Source organism: Quercus robur, chromosome 5 (genome assembly GCF_932294415.1).
Source record: "Quercus robur chromosome 5, dhQueRobu3.1, whole genome shotgun sequence".
Taxonomy (NCBI): Eukaryota; Viridiplantae; Streptophyta; class Magnoliopsida; order Fagales; family Fagaceae; genus Quercus; species Quercus robur.
This window is the reverse complement of record NC_065538.1, coordinates 11947740-11972305: the sequence shown is the minus strand read 5'-3', so window position 1 is coordinate 11972305 and position 24566 is coordinate 11947740. Positions and strand designations below refer to the sequence as shown.

Genomic DNA, 24566 nt, shown 5'->3' with positions numbered 1-24566 from the left:
TGTTATACCCATAATCATCTACACATTTCCTTGTGGTTTTTCTCAACTCTTACCTCTCAATCTCTAGATCCTTGAGAGGTTCTTAGCTCAAACACTTACCACACCCATTCTGAGTGTTAAGTGAGATTTTGGTGTTGTTGGGAAGCATTGGAAGGAGCCATTCGTTGGTAGATGCAATCGGGCTGAATTATGAGATTCGGAAAGCTAAAGAAGACAAGACTCCGAGAGATCCATTGGTAGCAGGAGCTTGGAGGGCTTAAGTACATGGGGTAGACTAGGCTTGGAGGGTCTTTTGTCATTCGTATACTCGAACTTTATTCTCTAGTGGATCGATTTCTACTTGGAGGGTCGCGGAGAGGTTTTTCGCTTCTTCGATTTCCTCTTCAATAACACGTCTTGGTGTTATCTTGTGTTTGCATCTCTTTTCCCTATTCTTTAAGCTTTCATTTAATTGTTTATTGTGGATGAATATGGCTTAGAGTAGAGTTATCGATTCATTGCGCTTATTTACTCTTGTTCTGCACTTAGCTTAAGTTAGAGTAAAAGCAATATAGCCATAATTTTTAATTGGGGGTCTGAACAAGCTCTTGTGTCTTAGCACAAATTTGAGCTTTCAATTGGCATTAGAGTGGGTACACTTGTCGGATTTCAATATCCTTGTGTGATCCAAGACCCCGTGTGAGATGGATAGATCTCAATCCCTTAATGCACCTCCCTACTTTGATAGGAGTAACTATGCTTTTTGGAAAGTACGTATTCGTGCTTTTCTTTGTGCTATTGATAAGACAGTGCGGGATTCTGTTGAGAATGGATGGGTAAGAGCCACAACAGCCAAATCCGAATGGGATAAGGCTACTCTTGCTTTGGTAAACGCCAATAGCAAAGCTATTAATGCTATTTTCTATGGTGTTTCTATTGATGAGTTTCACAGGATTTTGCATGTGAAGACCGCCAAAGAGATGTGGACCATTCTTGAGACTACCTACGAAGGAACCAAGAAGGTCAAGGACACTAAGCTATTAATGCTATTTTCTGTGGTGTATTTATTGATAAGTTTCACAGGATTTCGCATGTGAAGACCGCCAAAGAGGCGTGGGCCATTCTTGAGACTACCTACGAAGGAACCAAGAAGGTCAAGGACACCAAGCTTCAAATGCTTACTACTCGATTTGAGGAAGTGAAGATGAGCGACGATGAGTCATTTGATTACTTTTATGGAAGACTCAATGAGATTGTGATTGCTGTTGGAAAAACTAGTTTTGCATCTCATACAAAACACATAGCAGAAGCAACACAAGTATCTTGTTCATTCATATGAGATAACATGGAATATCTAGAATTTTAGAAACGAAGAATAGAAAAGCATACTTTGATGGAGTGAAATTCAAAACAAAAGAACTTTGAAAAACCTTCAATCTTCACCCCAATTCCACAAATGCCCTAGATGTGTGGTCTCTCAATCAGTTATGTACGCTCTTGTTCAAAAGAGAATGTGTTTTGAGAAAATTGTCTTATTTCTCTTTTAATCGTACGTACATTTTTTTTTAATTTTTTTTATTTTATAAACTGTTAAAAGGTAGTTACTTTATTTAATAACTCTTATTAAATAAACAAATAACTGATTATCTAATTGGGCTAGCCTTTTGGGCCAACCCAATTGGGCTTTAGTGTGTGGCTTAGGATTGGACTAAAGAGACAAATAAAACTCTAGCTCCAATGGGTTTCAGACTTATCTCTCAACTCTTAACAAGCGCAAAGTTATCATTAATTATATTTAATACCACTATATAAATATAATTGCACTCTAAGCTTTATTAATAAAATTAAATCCCAAGACTTTATTATCTAAACAATTAACCCCTTCATGAAAATATTCGTAGTAATACAAAGTCATAATATATAACTGCCACTTTGAAAATTACTACCTCTTGATCCTTGAGTACCCGGTTTAATCCTTTAAGTTATTCATATATATTTATGAAATCAAATTTCATAAAATATAAGCTTTAGTAACTCTTTACTAAAGTGGTTAGGCCAAACACTTTGAATAACCAAACTCATTAAACTTATCTCAAGGGAATATTTTATATCTCTACAAAGAGACTATGAATTTCATCTTGAGGATATGTGTTCCTTTAACACTACGTGTGGCTGCCCAACATATTGAGATTTTGACCGTTGAATTAGATCTCACTTTTGATATATCAAAACAACCTACATTTCATGATCAGGTTCATTATCCTCTCAGGATTGAGAGTTTATGTAAATTAAAGTTGTAAGATTTATTTTCAGTTGAAAGTCATTACTAGAATAATTAATCTCACAATGGTCCAGTTCAATATGTCTTATACATTTAAGACACATCAACATATCAACTAGAAGTCACCACTTCCATAATTAAGACAGACCATCTTAGTTGACACGTTATAGTCTTCACAGACGAAATACCCAATTTCATCACCGACTACAAACTAAGATTTTTAGTTTACAAAGAACTTGTGATTTATATCTTCTATAACTAAATCACATAAATCACATATTATGCATCTCAAGGACTATATGATAATGTCCAAATATTCATGTCACCATTATTTTAGATAATAAAACAACTTCATTATTTATAACATAATGTCATACATAATATCATACATAGCATCATACAATAGGATTTTAGGGCACTAATCCTAACAATTGCCAAACTCAATTTTGGAGAGAAATTGAAACGCCAAAGTGGTGAGAAAGATCTTAAGATCCTTACCCGAAAGTTTCTGGGCTAAGGTCACCGCCATTGAGGAAAGTAAAGATTTGGACAAGATCAGGATTCAAGAACTCATTGGATCTCTCCAAACATATGAGCTAGGATTGTAATACCCCATAATTTTGATACCAATTTACTTCTTATAAGTAATTTTAAAAGGAGGCCCACAATTAAATGGATTTAATTGGTTTGGACCTAAAATATTTAAATCTGATAAATATTATGGAATATGAGACCCAAGTGAGGTGGCATAAGTAAATATATGGGCCTTGATAAGATTTAAAAAAAAAAAAAAAACCTAGCCTTTTACCTCTTAAGATACACACACACACACACATATATATATATATAAGATTTTCTTTTGTTTTAGCCGCAACACATGGTTGAACAACTTATTTTCTTTTCTGCTTTGTGGCTGAATGTGAGACTGCTGCAAGTATGTTTTCCTTTAGCTCTAAATTTAGAAGTTGAATATTCAATGGCTAGACTTGTCCCACGTTTGCAGGAAAGGCATGAGTGGTGCGTGGAATTACTTTAGTAGCTATTAGGATAATAGGCATCACTTCATAAAACCCAACCTATCAATATATTACAAGAAAGGACTTCTAGGCATATGTTCTGATCTCAACAAGCTTGACCTATCTTTATATTAAAGGGAAAAGGGTGCTTTGTGGTTAATATATATTCGTTTATAGCCTCACCTTGTTTACCATCAACGAACATGCATCACACTTTTGTTATTGTCTAAATACTAGTCCAGCGGCATCCAGGGAATAATAGGCAAATGGATTGATAATTAAGACTACCATACGTGGCTTCCTACATTAGATTGGATAGATGTAATGTTAGAATGAATAGATATGAATAAATCACATGGCTGTTAAATTTAGGTTGATTAGATATTCATTATTCGCCCATATTGAAGTTTCATGAATACCTATGATTACGTTAATGGAAAATTTTGATTAGGCAACAATATTTTGAAGTCCAAAAAGCTGATCAAAGCTGAAAGTGAATTGGATAGTTAAGTGAATAAATGAAGATTTTGGATATATCAGTATTGTCTAGGATAAAATTGTTTAAGTGTGAAAATTGATTTTAAGTGGGAAATTGTGTATTGATGGACCTATCTTTGGTGTTGCTAAGTTCTAATTCTATTGATTTGTTGTGATTCAAGGGAGGTTAGTTTCATATTTTTGCAACTAAGAGGTAAGTGGTGTTTACTAATTTTGGGAGTTTTCCCAAATAGTATTGATTATTAAACTATTTTATATCAAAGAAATATGTTGATATTCTATATATAAATTGATATTTTATAAATGCTTGATGTGCACATTGACTATTCATTTTATGAAAAACTTGTGGGACAACCTAAATCTATTTAAACTTATATGTGTGAATATTTCCTTATATTTTGACTATTCATTTTATGAAAAACTTGTGGGACAACCTAAATCTATTTAAACTTATATGTGTGAATATTTCCTTATATTTTTGAGAACTATGAATGGATTACTTTTTGTGAGCATCTTGAATGGATTATTTTGTGAGCATCTTGAATATGTTTTGAAAACCTATGGCAAGTCGTGATTAAAAGCTCAGTATTGTATTTAGTCCTTAGCAAGGGACAATCATACTATAGCTAGTCCTTAGCAAGGGATGGTTCTAAAAAAGGGGACAGTGCGCATTTGATAGCTCCTTAGCAAGGGAGTATACTATTAATGATCCAAAAAGGAAGCTCCTTAGCAAGGGAGTGCACCTTTAGGTTCCAAAGGAGCCATCTTTAAGAAAAGGGATGAAAAGGAGGTTTAAGTCTTAAAAGGGGACAGCACAACCCTGTCAATGGGGCGTAAACGTTGATCATGAGAAAAGTCTACGAAATTGTTTATATGATGGTGTTAGGTTCTAAAGTTTAGGATTTTATGTATTTAGAACTCTAATGTGTATTGTTGGCAAACCATGATCAAAACAATGTGTTTAGAAGTGTTTTAAGCTAGCTCAAAGTTGTGTGTCAATTTAAAGTTGGAATCGAGTTAAAGCAGGAGGCATTGTGCCTTTCGGCCTGGCTCAATCGATCGAAGCTTAGGCTCGACCGATCGAAGCTCGGGTAGAATGCTTTTCTGCAGATTCGTCCAACTCAGCCCTATTTGTTTTAAAACGTTTTTAGGGTTTCTTATTTGTCCTAAGTATAAAAGGCAAACCCTAGCCACGTTTTAGTGTTACTCATTTTTGCGGTTTGTGTAAATCTCTTGTGAGATCTAGAGGAGCTTTCCTTTACACAAACTTAGGGTTTTCAAGGAGAAGATTTATCTACACCTTGATGACCAATTCAGTTGCCGCCATTAAAGCTTAAAGAATACACAAGCGGGTGTGCTTGTAGCTGGTGGGAATCCAAGAAAGAAGGAGTCCGTAGATTCGGAGCTTGCACGTGGTCGTGTCAGTAAGTTCTACTGGTCGGTAGCAATAAGAAGTCAAGCGTGGGGGCTTGTAAGTCTTATTGTATGAACTTCGATTCTTTCAAAATAGTGGATTCAAGTTTACCTTGAGGATAGTTTGGTCAAATCCTCCCCAGGTTTTTACCGGTTTGGTTTCCTAGGTGATCATATCATTGTCTTATTTATTTTCCGTTGCTATGCATGATTTGATCTTTGTTATTGTATAACCTAAACTTGTTTAATTGGACTAAGTAACAACTTGGCTAATTATCTAGGTTTAATCAATTGTTTAAGGGGTCTAAAAACTGTCAAGTGGTATCAGAGCGGGTTGCTCTTTTGTTTTAGATCTTTTGATCTAAGAGCTGATCCTTGACCCCTGTTGTCATGGATAATTTGAAGTGTCTTTTTGATCATGTTTCTGCTCATGCTTCTGTTGATTTTATTGATGCCTGTGAAACTCTTCGTAAGGAATTATTGAAATCTATAAAAATTGCTAAGAAATTCAAGGAAGAGTTAAAATTGGCTAATCTTGAAAAAGAGGAATTGATTGTTAGATTAGATGAATCTAATAAAAAGAATAAATTTTTGAGAAATCAAATTTCCTCTCAAGATGAGAAGATGAAAAGCTTGGAACAAGAGTTAGTTGAATCTAAAGCTAAAATTGAAAATTTGACTAGTACCAAGCCTGCTGTTGATAACAGAAGTGTTTCTGTTTCTCTTAAACCTAAAATTGAGAAAGTTTATATCCCTCCTTTTAAGAGGAATAATAAAGAAAAGGCTTATTTTGCTAGATTAGACAAAGGTAAAAGTTCTGATGTAGACGCTGAAGTTTCTAAACCTAAGTCTAAACCTACTATTAGAGAGCACAATAAATCTGTTTTTGCGCCTACCTGTCACCTTTGTGGTGTTGTTGGTCATATTAGACCAAATTGCTCTTTGTTGAGGAAAAAACCAAAATCTGAGACTAGATTTGTTGTTAGGAATACTGATGTTCCTAAATTTGTTCCTGTTTGTCACTTTTGTGGTATCCATGGTCACATTCATCTTAATTGTCATAAATTGAAATTTAAGCATTCTGTGTTTCAATCTAGGATTTGTGATGATATTTCTCCTGCCATAAGTCCATATAAATTATTTCATATTTTTTTGAAAAATTTGAGCTTGTTGGCTTGTGAAAGGAATTTGCAGGATTTTAGTCTTTCTCAGAAGATTAGTGTAATTCCTTAAATACACTCTGCTTTTCATGGATTTTCACCTATAAAGCCGAAGACTCGTGCTATATGGGTGAGAAAAGATTCTCCAAGGTGAGTGTTGCTGACTTGTCCCTAATTTAATTCTTTCAATTATTTGTGGACATACCTTGTTTCTGTTTTTGGTCGTGTTTTTTTTTTTAAAAAAAAATCCAAAAACATTGAAAAATTTTCAAAAAGACAAAAATATTTTATTTTGTGTCTAGTTTTATTTTTCTTGAGGATTACATGAATTATGATATCTCTCTCTTGATTTAGAACATGTTTGACATTGTGGAGAAACTTGAATAGTATGTGTTATATAAGTGCTAAGCTATTTCTGATTTTGTGTGAGTATGTACTAATTTGTACATTTACTCATGGGTTAATTAAGAAATTGATATTTCTTGTTTGTGTACCCTCTATAGCTTAGTTAAGCACTGTCATGCATTGCATTTGCATTGTTCATTTTGCATAATATGTGTTTTTTTTTTTGTTTTTGGTCATGTAGTTTTTAAAACCAAAAAGATTTTTGTATTTTGTTTTTCACATCTTGGATTTATAATCAAGGATTGGCCATATTATCTTTACATAACAAGTTTATGTACCTTGTTTAGCTTGGATGAGCTTCTTGTATTGCACTTTACTAGTTTGAGCTTTGTAGTGCATGTTGTGTGGGAGATGTTTATAGTTTTTGATCACTTTGTCTTGATCTTGAAGTCACATGTCTTTGACTGTCGGACTTGAACCTTTTGAGAAAGGCATAAATAACCATCTCACCATTGTTCACTAGCCAATCATGAACACCTTAATGCATATCATAAGATTTTGTACTCAAGAAAGTGTAGCATATGCACAAAAAGAACATAAGGTGAAGCCTCGGTTAAAGTGCTTAATTCTTAAAATCTAATTGGTGTGTACTATTAGGCTTGATGCCAAACTCACATAACTTAAAATTGGAATGTATATTATGAGGCATAAATACAAGAAACTTACATGATTGCAAGCTTATGATCTAGGAGATGTGGGAGTTATATGATGTAACTCTTTAGGTGATAGTCTCTTTCAAATTCTATGTGATGAATTTTGTAGATTTTGTGATTGATTGCTATTCACATATCACCTCACATGTATTTCAAGCTTTTGCTAGTTGCACACACTACACAAGTTATTCTTTACTAAACTTGGTACATTATATTGTGTGTGATCTTGTTTTGGCCATCCAAGATTAAAAGTTCCTTGATTTTAATGCAAAATGTGTTTAATGTTTGCGCTTTGAGGACAAATTGATTGAAATTTTTTTTTGGAAGATCTGGGTTGAATTCAAGTGTTTTTTTTTAAAAAAACTTTTCATCTCATACTCATGCATTTTATTCATGAAATATTGTGCTTTGAGGAGTTTTTGCATTAAATTGCTCTGTTTTTCAAAAATTTGATTTTTCCATGCATCATTTATGTTTAGGATTCACATGAAATGTATTGCATTGATTGTTTTTGTATCCATCTTGCAATTTTGCAGTCATATCTTTCATTGTTTTCACACATAACATGCATACACTTTGCTACATTGGGTACTCAACTTGATTTAAAAATTGATTGATTAATTTTTTGAGTTATATACTTTCTAGTATATGCTATTTTTATGTGTGAACAGTAGAAAATATTTTTTTTAAGAGATATGATGGATAATCAATGTGCAAATATTTTCTCTACTCATGCAATTGTTTATGGGTCACATAGTGCCATGTTTGCATTTTATTGAAAGAGAGAATATTTTTTCTTCATGTGTATCCTCAACTTAGTTTTTTTTTTTTTTAAAACTTGGTTTGTGTCTTTTTATTTATCCCCAACCCCTTTATTTTTCCCCAAAACTGTTTTTCCCAAAACTTGTTTTGTTTTTCCTATTTTTATAGGGGGGAAATTTTTTTTTAACCTTTGTGGTTCTTAAGGGGAGTTGTTGCTCTTCATAGGGGGAGTTGTCTCTATTTTCTCTTACTTTGTTGCGCATGTTTTCTGTCTACCTTTTGATTAGGTAGTCTTTGTCAATACGTGACAAAAAGGGGGAGACATAGATGACCTCTTTGTTTTGTTTAGGGGGAGAATATAAAAAACTTTTTGAAGTATCTAACTCAGGGGGAGAGTTAGAATTTACTTTTGTTTTTTTATATTCTGTTTCATATTATTGTATATATGTCTTTCTTTCCACACATGCGGTTATGCATTTTGTTTAGTGTTTCAGGAAATATACAGGTTGATTCAATTGAGTTGCTGTCTACACTTGCAACTGATGGATAGTAGTTAGGATTGAATTTGGTTTATGAGCATTATTTTGTAAAGGGCTTTTCATTTTGTAAACTTTGAGCTTCTAAGTTGTGTTTTGTCACGGATTGCCAAAGGGGGAGTTTGTTAGGTTCTAAAGTTTAGGATTTTATGTATTTAGAACTCTAATGTGTATTGTTGGCAAACCATGATCAAAACAATGTGTTTAGAAGTGTTTTAAGCTAGCTCAAAGTTGTGTGTCAATGTAAAGTTGGAATCGAGTTAAAGCAGGAGGCATTGTGCCTTTCGGCCTGGCTCGATCGATCGAAGCTTAGGCTCGACCGATCGAAGCTCGGGCAGAATGCTTTTCTGCAGATTCGTCCAACTTAGCCCTATTTGTTTTAAAACGTTTTTAGGGTTTCTTATTTGTCCTAAGTATAAAAGGCAAACCCTAGCCACGTTTTAGTGTTGCTCATTTTTGCAGTTTGTGTAAATCTCTTGTGAGATCTAGAGGAGCTTTCCTTTACACAAACTTAGGGTTTTCAAGGAGAAGATTTATCTACACCTTGATGATCAATTCAGTTGCCGCCATTAAAACTTAAAGAATACACAAGCGGGTGTGCTTGTAGTTGGTGGGAATCCAAGAAAGAAGGAGTCCGTAGATTCGGAGCTTGCACGTGGTCGTGTCAGTAAGTTCTACTGGTTGGTAGCAATAAGAAGTCAAGTGTGGGGGCTTGTAAGTCTTTTTGTATGAACTTCGATTCTTTCAAGATAGTGGATTCAAGTTTACCTTGAGGATAGCTAGGTCAAATCCTCCCCGGGTTTTTACCGGTTTGGTTTACTGGGTGATCATATCATTGTCTTATTTATTTTCCGCTGCTATGCATGATTTGATCTTTGTTATTGTATAACCTAGACTTGTTTAATTGGACTAAGTAACAACTTGGCTAATTATCTAGGTTTAATCAATTGTTTAAGGGGTTTAAAAACTATCAGATGGTATTGATATATATTATGATGACTCACAATATAAATATATTTTTTTATGTGAAATATTTTACGACAAAATATTGATGAGTTACAAGTTATGAATTTGTTGTAAGAATTATTTATTTGAAAGGTTTGTTCCCACACCCCAATGTTAGTGAATTCCACTTATTGAATTATCTCACCCCCCCCTTTATTTTCCCCTTATAGATACATTAAAGGGATTATTGGTGTTAGGACATATGTGGATCATGTTAAGAACATATGTCATTTAGAATTGGCTAATCATTTGACAAAATGCACTTTACTTGTAATTTGGTAGATCTAGCATGTGTTTAATACTTCAAAGAACAAGAGTTCAAGTCTAGTATTAAAGCCATGAAGATTGGACCAAGCTTGATATGCACTTAGTTCTAATAAGATCATATTTGGCATGGCTAATTAGAAAGAAATAAATAAATGAGTTACCTTAACAAGAGACCTTAAATCACAATACTATTTTGTATGTAGTTTGATCTTTTCATTGTTGTATTCTTCTTGACAAGTTCCCCTGCCTTGAAGATCTCTTTTGTTAAGCTTAACATGATATTTTAAGGCTCAGATCTCTTTTGCTTCATTCTTTTGAAGGTGCAAGGACTAGGGCATGTTAACCATTCAAGGGTATATTTCCTTCCTTTAGGGACGAAGGCTATCCCATGGGCTTCTATTATTACTTTGTAAGGTTGAATTTATTCAACCATCTAATTGGCTTTATTCCGTACCAAATTTGCTTGTAATTCAGCATTTAGTAACCTTGTATTTAGGTGGGTTTGTTGTAAGGGTAGTGAGTGAGATAGAGTGAAGATTGCTCAAGAGTGTGCAAGAAAACAGAGACTCGTGGCTGGGACTCGCGGGTGACTCGCGGCTGCAAGCCGCCAGAAGCAGCACACGTGCCAAGCATGCTGGAAGATGAACAATCATGCTAGCTGGAGCACTACAAGACAAAACAGGACAACTGGCCATACGGTTAACTCGCTACTGGATCTCGTGACTTAGTCAAGCCGCGAGGTCAAGCCGCGAGCCACCCCTGTTTTGTAAAACCTAACGTTTCACATTCCTCTCCCACTCCAGTATAAATACCCCTTTTACCTATGATTGAAAGAGAGCTTCCAGAGAGAATTTTGAGAGAGAAACCCTAAAGAAAAACCAGATTGTTTCACCCACAATCTCTACCTTAGAGTCTCTTCAAATTCCTCAACTCTCTTCCTCTCCATTGTCAAATCCTTGAGAGGCATTATACCAAACCTGGTTCTCACCATCATCATCACTGTGAGACAGTTGTTTGGATTTCTGGGAAGCAGTTAGGAAGGAACCAATCTTCATTGGTTGATGCTACGGTCTAGTAGCGGAATTCGGGAAGCTAGAAAAGAAAAAGGTTCGGCGCAATCTCGTTGGAGCAAGAAGCTTGGAGGGCTTAGGTGCACTGGGTAGATTAGGCTTGGAGGGTCTATTGCTATCCTTGTATCCCAACTGTATTTTCTAGTGGATTGTTTACCGCTTGGAGGGCGGCGGAGAGGTTTTACGCCGAGGGCTTCGGTTTCCTCTTCGATAACACATCGCGTGTTGTCTTTGTGTTTACATCTTCCTTCCTCTCTATCTTTGCCTTTTTATTATCTGCTGTGGATTTTATTTTGTTATGGCTTAGATAGTTTTTAACCAATTTCATATTATAGCATATGTTAAGTTTCCGCACACTAGTTGTTTGACATATTGCTTGAATTGGTTAAGTTGTATTTTGGGGGTCTAAACGTTCAAAGGTGTTTTGTACACGTTTTTGAACTTTCATACTTCCTTTATCGTTTGATCATGACTAGTGAAATGACCCTTCGCTTTTGTCTCTTTGTTGAGACAGTGGCCTAGTTGGCCAATTTCTTTTCTTATTCTTCTTGGGCTATTCACTTGACTGTTATGATCGATTGTCTAAAGTTCTGTCATTCTGCAATTTATACATGTACTTGCAAAGTGTTTCATTAAACACATGTCATATGAGTAAAGAGACCGCTGGTAAGATTTTATAGGGCATTTAGCCTTTGTTCTAGTTTGTTTTAAGGGGTGATCCCATTAAGGTCAAGATTGGCATGTGCATAGGATAAGATTCTTCCGAACACATGCCTAATTGGTTACGCATATACTATAATTTAAAAAGACTACTTATGCTTGATACATGATCTATCATCATACTTTCACATTCAATATATATTCAAGCTAAAGTTTTAACACCATGTCTCTTACATATCATTGTGTGAGCCATTATATATCAAACATATAGCATACTAATATAGCATTTTTTTTTTAAAAGAAAGAAATATTCATGATGCTATGGAAAGACTCTAGGCTTTTCCATGATTTTTGGCCTTGGCACAAAATTACCTTATAGTAGTGTCAACAATTATATATAGATAGAGATATGGGGTGATATGATGCTATCATGTCACATAGCTTTGATCTCCTTCTTAGCAGGCTCTTCTTGACAAGTTCTTATTCTTAATCCTATGGACTTGACAGTATATGTACAGTCGAAATAGTCTAGTTGCTCTAGCCTAGTTGTTGTACTACATGTACTCTTTTTGTGCAAAGTGTTAGACTAGCAGCAACGATACCAATAAAGAAATTCACAAATAATACTAACCACAAATGTATAAAATTTTCTCTAACTTAAGGGCGATATATGTTGATGCATCTATGACATAGCATAATATCCCTTAGTGTTTACATAACACAAATATATTTTGGAATTTCTTCTCAAAAAATTAAAGCAGTTGATATCATTTAGAAAGGTTTCGAATAGTGGGTCATGATTATTATTTATGAATTCATAATCAATCATATGCTCGTGGGATTTCTCCTAAAAAGAGAGCTAATGAGAAATATTTCTTCCACTACTTGCACACATTAGTGTATAACATATGATATATATATATATATATATATATATATATATTGACAAACTATAACATATGAGATATTGATCAAAAGAAAACAATGTTTTGCACATGTAATTAAATAGCTGTGCTTGTGCATATGCTAAAATCTAGAATTTAGGCATGTCGTGCTCCATTTTAAATGAGCAATTAAAGACTTCAAGCTCAAAAATACCTGGTTTCATGCTTTTAAGTACCCAAAATTGGGATCTTTAAACTTTGAAAAGTCAAAAAGCAGCTTCTCTTATTTTTAGGCCTATAAGGCAAATATAAAATTGACGATTTTTCTTGAAACTTTCCTTTTAAGTTTCTAGGCTTTGGATGGAATAACAAGAGGGACTATCTTAAAATCATTTAAGATTGACAGTAAAAAATAGGCATATTCCCACGCAAATAAATTACACCCGGTAAAGTGTTTAAAAAGCTATGAAACCCGATGTGTTAGCCTATTCCTTTATGGATGTGAACCATGCGGAGTTCTTATGTGAGATAAATAAAATACATTATTTGAGTTATGGTGTAAGAGCAAAACAGATTTGTGATTTGCCTATGATTGGCCTTGTGAACAATGGTTTAAGTCCAGACTAAAAATCATTTGAACTTCTAGTGAGAGCTTAATTGTGTTTTATGTGGCTGTTCGGATTGGGACAAATAAAATTGGGTAAATGGTAGCGGTTTGCTACCCACCACCTCTGGCATAACAACATTTACGGGACTTAAATTTTGATTTGATTCCATATGGGATACACATAATTCTTCTCCCCAACAACAGTTATGGTAAATATTTCAAAAGAATTTGATTTGTTTTCTATTTTCTACCATTTTCATAGTTGACTTCCTTAATAGGCACTCTCCTTAATTGGTACCATTCTTTATCAAGAAACTTTCTAGTATACTTTCCAGAAATTACGTTGCCTAATGCAATAATGAGAATACAATTAAAATTATATACATGGCAGCTGGCTTTCCTTAACCGTTTTCTTCCTTTTCTTAAATTTTGTAGACAATAAATGGTCTTTTAATGTGGCAAAACCGTAGTGATATTGTTTTTATGCCAAAAACTTGTATTTTCAAATACAATTTGACCTCACCTCTTTAATACCCAAAATTGGGGTCTTTAAGCTTGGTAGGACAACAGACAACCAAACTTATTCTAGATCTAAAGCTAGTGAGGAAAGCATTTTAATTTAGAAAATTTTTAGCGTGAGGCAATCCAATATTTTGAAAGTAGTTTAGCATGAAATTAAAAAGAAGCCACATGCCAAAACAATCATATAAACATTGTTGCAACTTGCAAATATTTGGAGAGCTAGAACGGGAAATGCATAAATCTCACCTTAAGATCCAAGAACTAGGTCATACCCTTAAGGACTGTTGAGGTCGCTTGAATTTTGTGGTCGTCTTTTGTTTAGGCCATGCCTCACAATGAGCCACCCACTTCATTACCTCCACCTTTAGACCCAAATGGATGTTATGTTTCTCTGTTTAAAGACTAGAGGATTTGAGACATTGCGTCTTGGCTCTCACATCATCGTCTACTTGTTTGGTTGAAAAGTCATGCTTTGAAGACGAAGTTGTCTTGGTGATGCCTCTTTATCTCCCCCATCTCAGCCCAATCGTAGATTAAATGAAATTAGCATGGGCAGAATGAAGAGATGATCAAAGGGTATTATCCCGTGGGGTACTCTTAGATCGGTACTGTTGTATTTGTAATTCTCCATTGAACTGAGTGAACCCTTTGTTGCAGGAAGAGCTAGATGACTAATCACTCCCCACAGACGGCACCAAACTGATGATGCCAAAATCGTCAGTTGGGTGACTCGTCCAATCCGGAGCTTTAGACGATCTTGTAGGACCTGCAAGGTAAAGAGAGATAGATCGAAGAGACCACTGGGTTGTGCCCGGTAGGGGAGCCTCCGATGCTTAAGTTAGTATCAACCCATATTTCTTGTATTCAGATAGTATTTTGTTGTAGTTTTTGACGTACCTTCACAAGTGAGACGGACTGTCCCTTTTATAGGTGATTTGGATAGCTGTTGTACATAATTGGAGGTGATTATTACCCATGTGTAACAGTTATCGTATTGACGGGCGTTTAAGACTGATGAGTAACGGTCACCATTAATGTTTTGAATGTGCTTGAGCGGTTACATCTTTTAGTTTGTCAATGATGCAAGGTCCTCCATATTAATGGATGACCTTAATGTTTTTTTTGGACTCATCAAAAGTAATGTAAAAAATATTATGGATGTAGCACTTCTTTTTTCATAATAGCTTTATTTTTAGTTGTGGTTGGTTTCAGTATGATATTTTATTATTGAGTAATTCTACGGTACCCTCCCCAAAAAAGGGGGGGTACGGTACCCACTAGTAGGTAACCTGTTACATCAGGTTACTTTTTTCTCATATTTGACGGTTTCATGTTCATATTGTGCAGTTCCAACATCACATATGATAGTTCTTTTCTCACATTTGGTGGTTCCCTTACTTTTTTCTCACATATGACGGTTCTATTCTCACATTGTGCAGTTCTAATATCACATGTGACAGTTTTTTCTCACATTTGGTGGTTCCCTTACTTTTTTTTCTCACATTTGACTGTTTCATCCTCACATTGTGCGGTTCCAACATCACATATGACAGTTCTTTTGTCACATTGGATGGTTCCCTTACTTTTTTCTCACACTTGACAGTTCTATCCTCACATTGTGCAGTTCCAACATCACATGTGACAGTTCTTTTCTTACATTTGGTGGTTCCCTCACTTTTTTCTCACGTTTGACGGTTCCATCCTAACATTGTGTAGTTCCAACATCACATGTGACAGTTCTTTTCTCACATTTAGTGGTTCCCTTACTTTTTTCTCACATTTGACGGTTCCATTCTCATATTGTGCAGTTTCAACATCACATGTGACAGTTTTTTCTCACATTTGGTAGTTCCCTTACTTTCTTTTTCTCACATTTAACGATTCCATCCTCACATTGTGCGGTTCCAACATCACATATGACAGTTCTTTTGTCACATTGGGTGGTTCTTTACTTTTTTCTCACACTTGACAGTTCCATCCTCACATTGTGCAATTCCAACATCACATGTGACAGTTCTTTTCTCACATTTGGTGGTTCCCTTACTTTTTTCCTCATATTTGACGGTTCCATTCTCACATTGTGTAGTTCCAATATCACATGTAACAGTTCTTTTCTCACATTTAGTGGTTCCCTTACTTTTTTCTCACATTTGATGGTTCCATTCTCACATTGTGCAGTTCCAACGTCACATGTGACAGTTTTTCTCACATTTAGTGGTTTCCTTACTTTTTTTTCTCATATTTGACAGTTCCATCCTCACATTGTGCGGTTCCAACATCACATATGACAGTTCTTTTGTCACATTGGGTGGTTTCCTTACTTTTTTCTCACACTTGACGGTTCCATCCTCACATTGTGTAGTTCCAACAACACATATGACAGTTCTTTTCTCACATTTGGTGGTTCCCTTACTTTTTTCTCACATTTGACTGTTCCATTCTCACATTGTGCAGTTTCAACATCACATGTGACAATTTTTCTCACATTTGATGGTTTCCTTACTTTCTTTTTCTCACATTTGATGGTTTCATCCTCACATTGTGCGGTTCCAATATCACATATGACAGTTCTTTTGTCACATTGGGTGGTTCCCTACTTTTTTCTCACACTTGACGGTTCCATCCTCACATTGTGTAGTTCCAACATCACATGTAACAGTTTTTTTTCTCACATTTGGTGGTTCTCTTACTTTTTTCTCACATTTAACGGTCTCATTCTCATATTGTGCAGTTCCAACATCACATGTGACATTTTTTTCTCACATTTGGTGGTTTTCTTACTTTTTTCTCACATTTGACGGTTCCATCCTCATAGTTAAGGTCATTTTCTTGATGTTTATATTTTTATTATTTATATATGATGGTGAACCAAAAATTAGACTATCTCCAATCCGTCCGTAGTGTTGTTCAAGACCAGAAAGGTCATCCAAGTGTAAGAAGGTTGTCCAGCATGGAGTCACCTGGACGACCGCTAAAAACTTAGAAATTTTCGGAGTAAATCTATATCCAAAAGCTTATGATTCAGACCACGTTCTACTATTCTGAAGTAGGAGCAAAATTCTTATCCATCGCTCTAACTTCCCATTAAGTTCTTAACTTCTGAAGGCAATTGTAGAAATTAAGTCTGAACCTTCTAACTTCCATCCACGTTGAGGAAGTTACTAAACAAGTAACCACTCCAAAGCTCACTATAAAAGGACTCAACCATATGAAATCAAAGTATGTTTTTCACCACTTACAGAGTTGGAATTCCTAATTTCAAGAGAGAAAACTAACTTAAGCATCAGAGGGTTCTTGGCCAGTTCACCACAGTCACCTTTGATCTTGTGCTTCTTTCTTTTCAGGCCTTCCGAGCAATCTCAAGGCCATTGAAACTCGAAACATTCAGCCTACTGATTTTCTATGCATCATCAATATACACTATAAAACCGAAGATGTATAATCATATGTGCTCTCTAATTGTTCTTATGCAACATCTGCAACTTAATCACAATTGTGTGTTTATTGTGGTGTCTAAGGTTGGAAATAGGGTGACTATACAATTAGCAAGACATGCAAAAAATCCAATACAAAGATTGTTGACAATTTTAAATTTTCAGTAAACACTTGAATTGAAACTACAAATCCAGTATGAAATAGTCATCAATCAAGGCTACTACACCAGGTTTTATATTTTTTAGGCATTTTCATTAGATCCACGTGTGCGGAAGTGTCAAATGACTGTGTCCGACACGAGTATAACCACCCCAATTAAAGTGTCTATGCAATTTTGTTTCATAAAATTATTATTATATTTAGACCCATCTAAAACAAAATAAACATCCCAAAAAATTTCCACAATAACAAAAATTACCAATAGAAAAGATAAAAACAATTAAGCATAATTGACCGATTTTACCAAAAACGAACAACCCAATCCTTTTTAAAAAATTATCAAAATAATTTTGTCATTGAGAGTTTAGCATATCGACCACAATGATAAGTGTGAGCCTTATTTGAGTCAGCAAAGCCTCCACTAGCTAAGTCTGAGAGAGCCTTAATAGCAATGGAATGTTTTCGTTGTTGAAGACTTATCGGTGCCACAAAGCACTTATCTCTCTCTCTCTCTCTCTCTCTCTCTAGGTTTCGCAAAATTTGTACAAACTCGTCATTCTAAAGCTATTTGGTATTTGTTCCTATAAAATATTAGAATGTGTAATTTGAACATAATTGGCTGTTAAAAGGTCAATTTTCATCTCTATACTTTGTTCGAATTAGCATGGTGGCAAGTCGATATATTTTTGGCCGAGCAACTCTAGTTCGAATCCTTCACACTTGCAATTTTTTTTTTTTTTTAATTTTCAATTTTTGGTCCATAAGCTGAAAAGCCCACAAGAGCCTATGCCCAAGAAAAACCCTAGTTCATCCCAAATCTTCATTCCTTCAATGTCGGTGATAACAGCCACCGATTTTCCTCTCTTTCTCTGTGCTTTTGTTCGAAGTCTCCACCGTTTCTCGTCACTAAAATTTCAGTACGTCTCATCCTTATTCTTTAGTTTTCCATCTGGGGTTTTTGCCGTTTGGCTTTTGTATTGCTGAATTGTTATTAATCTTGTTTTGTTTTTGTTTTCCTTTTTGGTTTCGCAGGGCTAGGGATAGACACAGGTAGGGGCCCGGGCCCCTCTAGCCCAATTTTTTTTTCTTTTTTTAAGTAGGTTAGTTTTCCAAAAAAAGACTTGGGCCCCCTTACAAAAAGCTTGGGCCCCCTCAGAAATTGTAACCCAGCCGGCCAGCCCACATGTAAAAAAAAAAAAAAAAAAAGGTTTAGTCCAAAAATGTAAACCTAGCAGTCTGACCGAAGACTCCAGTCTCCGAAGTCAAAAAAAAAAAAAAAAAATAAAAAAAAAAAAAAAAAAAAAAAAAAACCCTAAGGCTGAGGCAAGACAGAGAGAGTGAGGGGCTTTTCAAAAAAAAAAAAAAGACAAGTGTAACTTCTTTAATATTGGATACTTTTTCTAGTCCAAATTCACTACTGGCCTTTTGATTATTTGAACTGTTTTTGCCTTTATTTATTACAACCATCTCAAACTTGAACTATATTTGCCCATACTTCAAGCACTACCATATTTTTCTTGATACACAGCGTTAGGTCTTGTTGCTGCATGCAATGGGGTATTGCTATTTTTCCCTCTGTACTAGTTTCTCTGCACTAGGTACTGCTGGATTTCTGCACTCTGCACTGGTTACTGCTGAATTTCTGCACTGGATAGCTGCTGCCTGTAGCGTGTGGACTGCTGTTTTTTTAATGCAATTGCATCAATAGCACTCACTGAATAGGCTTGCTTGTGTATCTGATGGTGAAAGTGGTAATAAATACATGTGTACATAATATTACAGATTGCGTCATTTATTTCTTTTGAGCTGAATATTGGCAATTGTTGTACGTGTACAATTTTTTTGTGTGGATTATTTAATTAGTGTACTTGAAAATCTTAGGGTTTTCTTGGTTTTGGACGAGGGCTGTTCTTATTGGATCATAAATGAATGTAGCCAATTGCTTTACTAGTTATATGCTTTGCCTTCAAGATCATATCTCCACTTCATGCAAGGATCGCTTGGAAAAATAGTACTTACTTTGGTATTTTGGATGTCAGAAACTTGAAAGAAAGCATTGATTTTTTCATTCACCAAGTAAAATTTGCATCGATATATTTCTCAGCTTAACAACATGTCTAGCCAATACTAAACTAACAATATCATTTCACATCACAGAAAATTATTCTCATATACACAAATATTCACTTCCACAAAAACGTACTGCAAAAAAATCTATACACATAGCTCTTAGTTCCCACTATTTTCTTTAAGTGCAGGCAAATGAAGGTTGGTGGACTCTTTTTATAAAGGATGAGGCAACCTGTGGTGAACATAGAGCCAAAACTCACAATAAATTCAAATGAAATGGCTTAAATGCCCCACTTATAACTCTAAAAAAAAAAAAAAAAAAAAAAAAAAAACCCTTAGTTTTGATAATAAAATAAAGTAAACAGTGTTTTATTATTGTGAACTCACATTACAAATATCACATGGCATATTGCAAAAGATAGTACACTAAAGTAAAAACAGAATTCACTAATTAAATACAATGCTTATTGTGCAATTTTTAAATAACTTGCAACTGTACAAAATAATTTGAATGTATTCAACATCATAAGTCCTACTGCCTATTCAATCTAACACGTCTTTCTGCCGTTTGAAATGGTTGAGCTGCAAATCACTTTATGTCTCAAGACGCTTGGAATGCATCCCTCATAAATCCTGAAGTGGCAAACTTTGCCAATCTGTCTGCCTATGCACAAGTCAGAACCAAGGCAAAATGAGAAATATTAACAAAAATAGTCAAAAGGTGGCACTAAGAAGCAGGCAGATATGTACAAATATTTATGTTCTTCGCTTACATTGGCCTTCACATAATGCTGTTAAAAGCTCCTTAAGGGAGACAGTAAATGCAGAATGCTAGTTAGAACAATCAAATACGTATTTATGTCTCCACTTACTACCTAAATGAAGTAATATACTAGCTAGCCACAAGGTAAGAACTTCAATAAATAATCCTTGGCATTACCAGAACTTCACTTTCTTACAGCAACTTGTGGACAGGTGTTTTAATTTTAAAAATGGTACCTAAGGTACTGTATCTAAGTTTTGCTCTTTTCATATATGCATCTTAGCATCCTCACCAATCAAACAACATAAATTGATATCTAAAAACATGCAGGGCAACTCACATAAACAAGGATAGTGCAACTCACGAAATTCAATCTCCCTTTGAATTAAAAATAAAATTCACTAAATTGTAGCAAGGAAGTGCCCAGCTGCTGGGGTTGCTTGTGTGGAAGGTCCAGAGAGAAGGAGCCAGGGAAGGAAAGTGTGGGCTTCTCTATAAACTTGAAACTGCTGAGAGAGAGACGGAAGAGTTGAAAAAACTGAGACGTGAAGATGCAAGAGCCACTGAGAAAGTTGTGAGAAGCAGAATAAGAGTGAATTAGAAGAAAAGCTAAAAGAAGCTGAAAATGTCATCAAAGAATTGAGAGAAACTGCAACGCTTGAAGCCCAAGAGCATTCTTCTGAGCTATGGAAGCACAAATCTGCCTTCATTGAAGTTGTGACAAACCAACGGCAACTTGAAGCTGGAATGGGCTGCGCACTTAGGAAAATTGAAGCTACAAAACAAGAACTTGGAGTAGTATTAGAGCAAAAGGAGGAGGCAGACTTGATGGTTCAAAAACTATCAATGGAGATGGTAAAAATGCATAAGGATTTGGAGCAAAAAGAAAAAATTCTGTCAGCAATGCTTAGGAAGAACAAGCTGGATACAACAGAGAAACACTTGCTTTTAAAGGAGGTTAAACTATCAAAGGCTAAGAGAAAGCAAGCTGAAATAGAAACTGAAAGGTGGAGGGCAGTATCAGAGTCTAGACATGAGAGGCATTCATTAAGAAGTATGTTGACTAACCAAGTAAATTCAAAATTGGACTTTTACACAGGGGCAAGAGGGGTGCATCAGCATGCAACAGGATCATCATACAATGGAAAGACAAGATCACAGCCAACTGATCTTGTTCTTGAGTATGGGCATATTGGACTTAAAAAGGACAGAAGGGAGCCAGAACTTTCTCCAATCTTTGACTGCTACTCACTGGAAGGAAATGAGGCATTGGGTAAGAACAAATTTCCCAATTTTCATTAGGATTTAACATAAATGAACTCTTAGCTTTAACCAACATTATCAATAGCGAACTCTAATACACATGTGCGCACGCACACACATATTCTTGATTTTATTTTCCTTTATAAAATCCAATCAAAATGCTTTAATTCCTGATTATGTATAAAATTCTAGATTCTTATTTTCTTAATACCTTCCCTTTTCTTGCTTTTTAAGCTATGACAGCTGATGTTAAGCAATTGGAAAGTTGGGTACTGTCAGAAGCTGAGAAGTATGCAACTTTAATTGAGCAAAGGCATCACTTAGACAAGATGCTTTTGCAGAACAAATGAGAATCAAAGATGAGAAATTAGAAACATTTCGTTGGCAGTTGATGAGCATGGAACTAGAATCAAAGCGGCTGCAGTCCCATATTGAGGGAATGAATGAGGATATGTCACATCTCAGACATGATAATATGAAATTGGAAGCCTTGTTATTGGAGAGAGAAGAAGAATTAACTTCCTTAAAAGAGCAACTAGCATCACAATTGAAGGCCCTAAATTGCCAAAATACTAATTTAAATTGTTCTGTACATAGTCCAGTAATAGCCCATGAGGCCATTGGCTTTGAAGTTATCAATAAGAGAAAACAGAACGAGAGAGAGCAAGAAACAAGGACTCCAAATTTGGAGGATTTGTGTCAAGAGGAAGATGCTGAGAAAGAAGAAGGAAAATCATCCTTTAACCAGTCCAAGGATGTAGGTTTAATAGCCCATTCTCCTGAAAAAGAGTTAGAAGATGATAAGGAAATTGCCAATGAGGGTCCTGTAAAAGAGGGAAGAACAAGTCCAGTGGATATTGATGTTACTGAAAACCTGGCATCATCTAGTCAGCCCTTGAATAAGACAAACAATTCTCCTTGGAGGATGGATCTTCATGCTCTTCAAGTTTCTTATAAGATCAAAAGGCTGAAGTAGCAACTTCTAATGCTTGAGAGACTGACAGGGAAGCAAGAAAGCCTTGAAGATACAGAAAGCAATGATAATGGGCAAATTGGGATCAAGAGTTTCCTTGCATTGATGCTGAATAAACAAGTTGGCAGGTACTAGTCCTTTCAAGAGAAGGCAGATGACCGTTCCAAACGCATGGTAAGCTTGGATTAATTCAGTAAAGTTCAAAAAACTATGACAATAAAATTGACTTTTGGCAATTCAGTGTTCTCAACACTTAGATAGTTGCAAGATTTCAACCATCTCTCTTAAATATCTGTGCTTCTGTTTGGATTCAATTAGGGCCTAAAACACTATATGACATTCTCATTGGCCTCTCTTTTGGCAGTTTAAAAATGTAGTCATCTACGTATGGTTTCTTATTTATATTTTTCAGCATGAGCATAATCTAACTGCGAGTGGTGGACATTCTAGTACAGCAAGACCAAAGGAAGAAACTAAAGCACTACAAAAATTCCTAGACGAAACATTTCAGCTGCAGAGACATATAGTTGCAACAGGACAGAAATGGGTGGAAATTCAATCCAAGATTGCTTTTGGATTTGTTGGGGTCACTGAAGAAATAAATAAGATTGCCAGCTTTGACATGAAACGCTTTGCTGATAGTGTCAGAACTCTCTTTCAGGAAGTTCAAAGGGGCCTTGAGGTTCGGATAGCTCGAATTATTGGAGATCTTGAGGGGACATTGACTTGTGAGAGGATGATACATTTAAGGAGGTAGTGAGGAGAGCTAAAATAAAAAAAAAATAAAAAAAAAATTAAAGATGAGGCTTAATACATATTAGATAGTCTTGCAGTTTGTAAGTGTTTCTACTGATTTTTTTTTGAGATTTTTTTTCTTTTTTTTGAGAAACCAGTCTATGAGACAGAACGATGCTTTTATTAAAACATAAGAAAACTAATCAAACAGAGCAAGGGGGATAATGTCCCCAGTTAAGTCTTCAACCCAAACCCGACGTTCTAGTTCTAGCACAACCCAAGATTTCTTTGCCAAAGCATCGGCAACAGGCAATCAGTGGTGGACTGTTAAGCCCTTCGGTGTAAAGATTAATTTTTCAAATATATAAGAACCGAAACTCAAACAAAACAATAATATCATAAACCCACAAAGTTTAGAGAAATAATATAAACCCATATCGGTGATAATCATATGTAAAGAGAGAACCTGAAGATTGTGGGTGGCGCCGCCGATTTAGAATGGAAGAGAAGAAGCGCCGCCGAGTCGTCCGGGAAGAGATGAAGCGCCGCCGAGTTGGATTGGATATGAGTGCGCCGCTGATTTGAATATGGATTGGAAGAATAAGCTAGAGAGCAGCGTTGACGAGTTGGATTGGATGAGAAGAAGCGCCTCCGATTTGAGGTTGTGGGTGCGTCGAGCTCTGAGGGTTTTGTTTAGAGAGGCAAACAGAGCAATGAGCAAACGAAGTAGAGAGGTAGAGAAGCAAACGTGAGAAAGGAGAAAAGGCTAAAAAGCGTGAAGAATGTTTTAATTTTTTGTTTATATATAAAACCTGCTTAACCGGTAACCAAAAACCTTTAAAATTACATCAACGGTTAAGATCAAAATGATAATAAATTAACGGCTCAGATATAGGTGGGTACCGTACCCCCTATTTTTTGAGGGGGGTATGGTAGAATGACCCTTTATTATTGGATCATGCTAATGAGTGCTCTTAGGGTAATGGTTAACAATTCATTTTAGGAAAGTTTTGACACCACTTTTATGGGAAATGAAAAAAGCTATCAAAATATTAATTGCTTTTTTTTTCTTTTCTCATAAAAATTTTCTTTAAATGAATTGTTAACCATTGCCCTAAGGGCATCAATATGATATTTTATTATTTTATTTCAATTTATAAGGAATTAACACCTCAACAATTGTGAAAATATTGGGCTAATTTGTTGTGTTAATATTTTATTATAATGTGAAACAATGCGAATTGGACAAACCAAAAATAATGTAGCAAATCTACTGCAGCTTTACGCATTCACCAAAAAAAAAAAAAAAAGGCCAACAAAACAATGAAAATTGAACAAGCCAAAATTACTGTAGCGAAATTACAGTAGCTTTTCCTATTCACTCTTTTTATATATAAATTACTAAATTTGACTAAACCAACAAAAAAAAAAGTCTATAAATACAACAAAA

General features: G+C 35.3%; 2 protein-coding genes across 2 annotated transcripts; both read left to right on the top strand.

Annotated features, from left to right (window-relative positions):
• Positions 1-683: 683 nt before the first annotated feature.
• Positions 684-21752, top strand: LOC126727804 (uncharacterized; the record flags this gene model as incomplete). The annotated part of the gene is made up of 4 exons (XM_050433718.1): positions 684-1001; positions 1055-1297; positions 20728-21418; positions 21643-21752. Coding segments are annotated over exons 1-4 (1362 nt in total), but the record flags the coding sequence as incomplete, so codon positions are not given.
• Positions 21753-21754: 2 nt separating this feature from the next.
• Positions 21755-23138, top strand: LOC126727803 (uncharacterized). The gene is made up of 2 exons (XM_050433717.1): positions 21755-22354; positions 22794-23138. The coding sequence occupies exons 1-2, from the start codon at positions 21755-21757 to the stop codon at positions 23136-23138; spliced, it is 945 nt and encodes a 314-aa protein (XP_050289674.1).
• Positions 23139-24566: the final 1428 nt, after the last annotated feature.

Coding starts and splice junctions, on each gene's coding strand:
- LOC126727803 (XM_050433717.1), top strand. CDS start 21,755: ATGAGAATCAAAGATGAGAAATTAGAAACATTTCGTTGGCAGTTGATG. Junction 22,355..22,793: donor TGGATCTTCATGCTCTTCAA/GTTTCTTATAAG, acceptor TATATTTTTCAG/CATGAGCATAATCTAACTGC.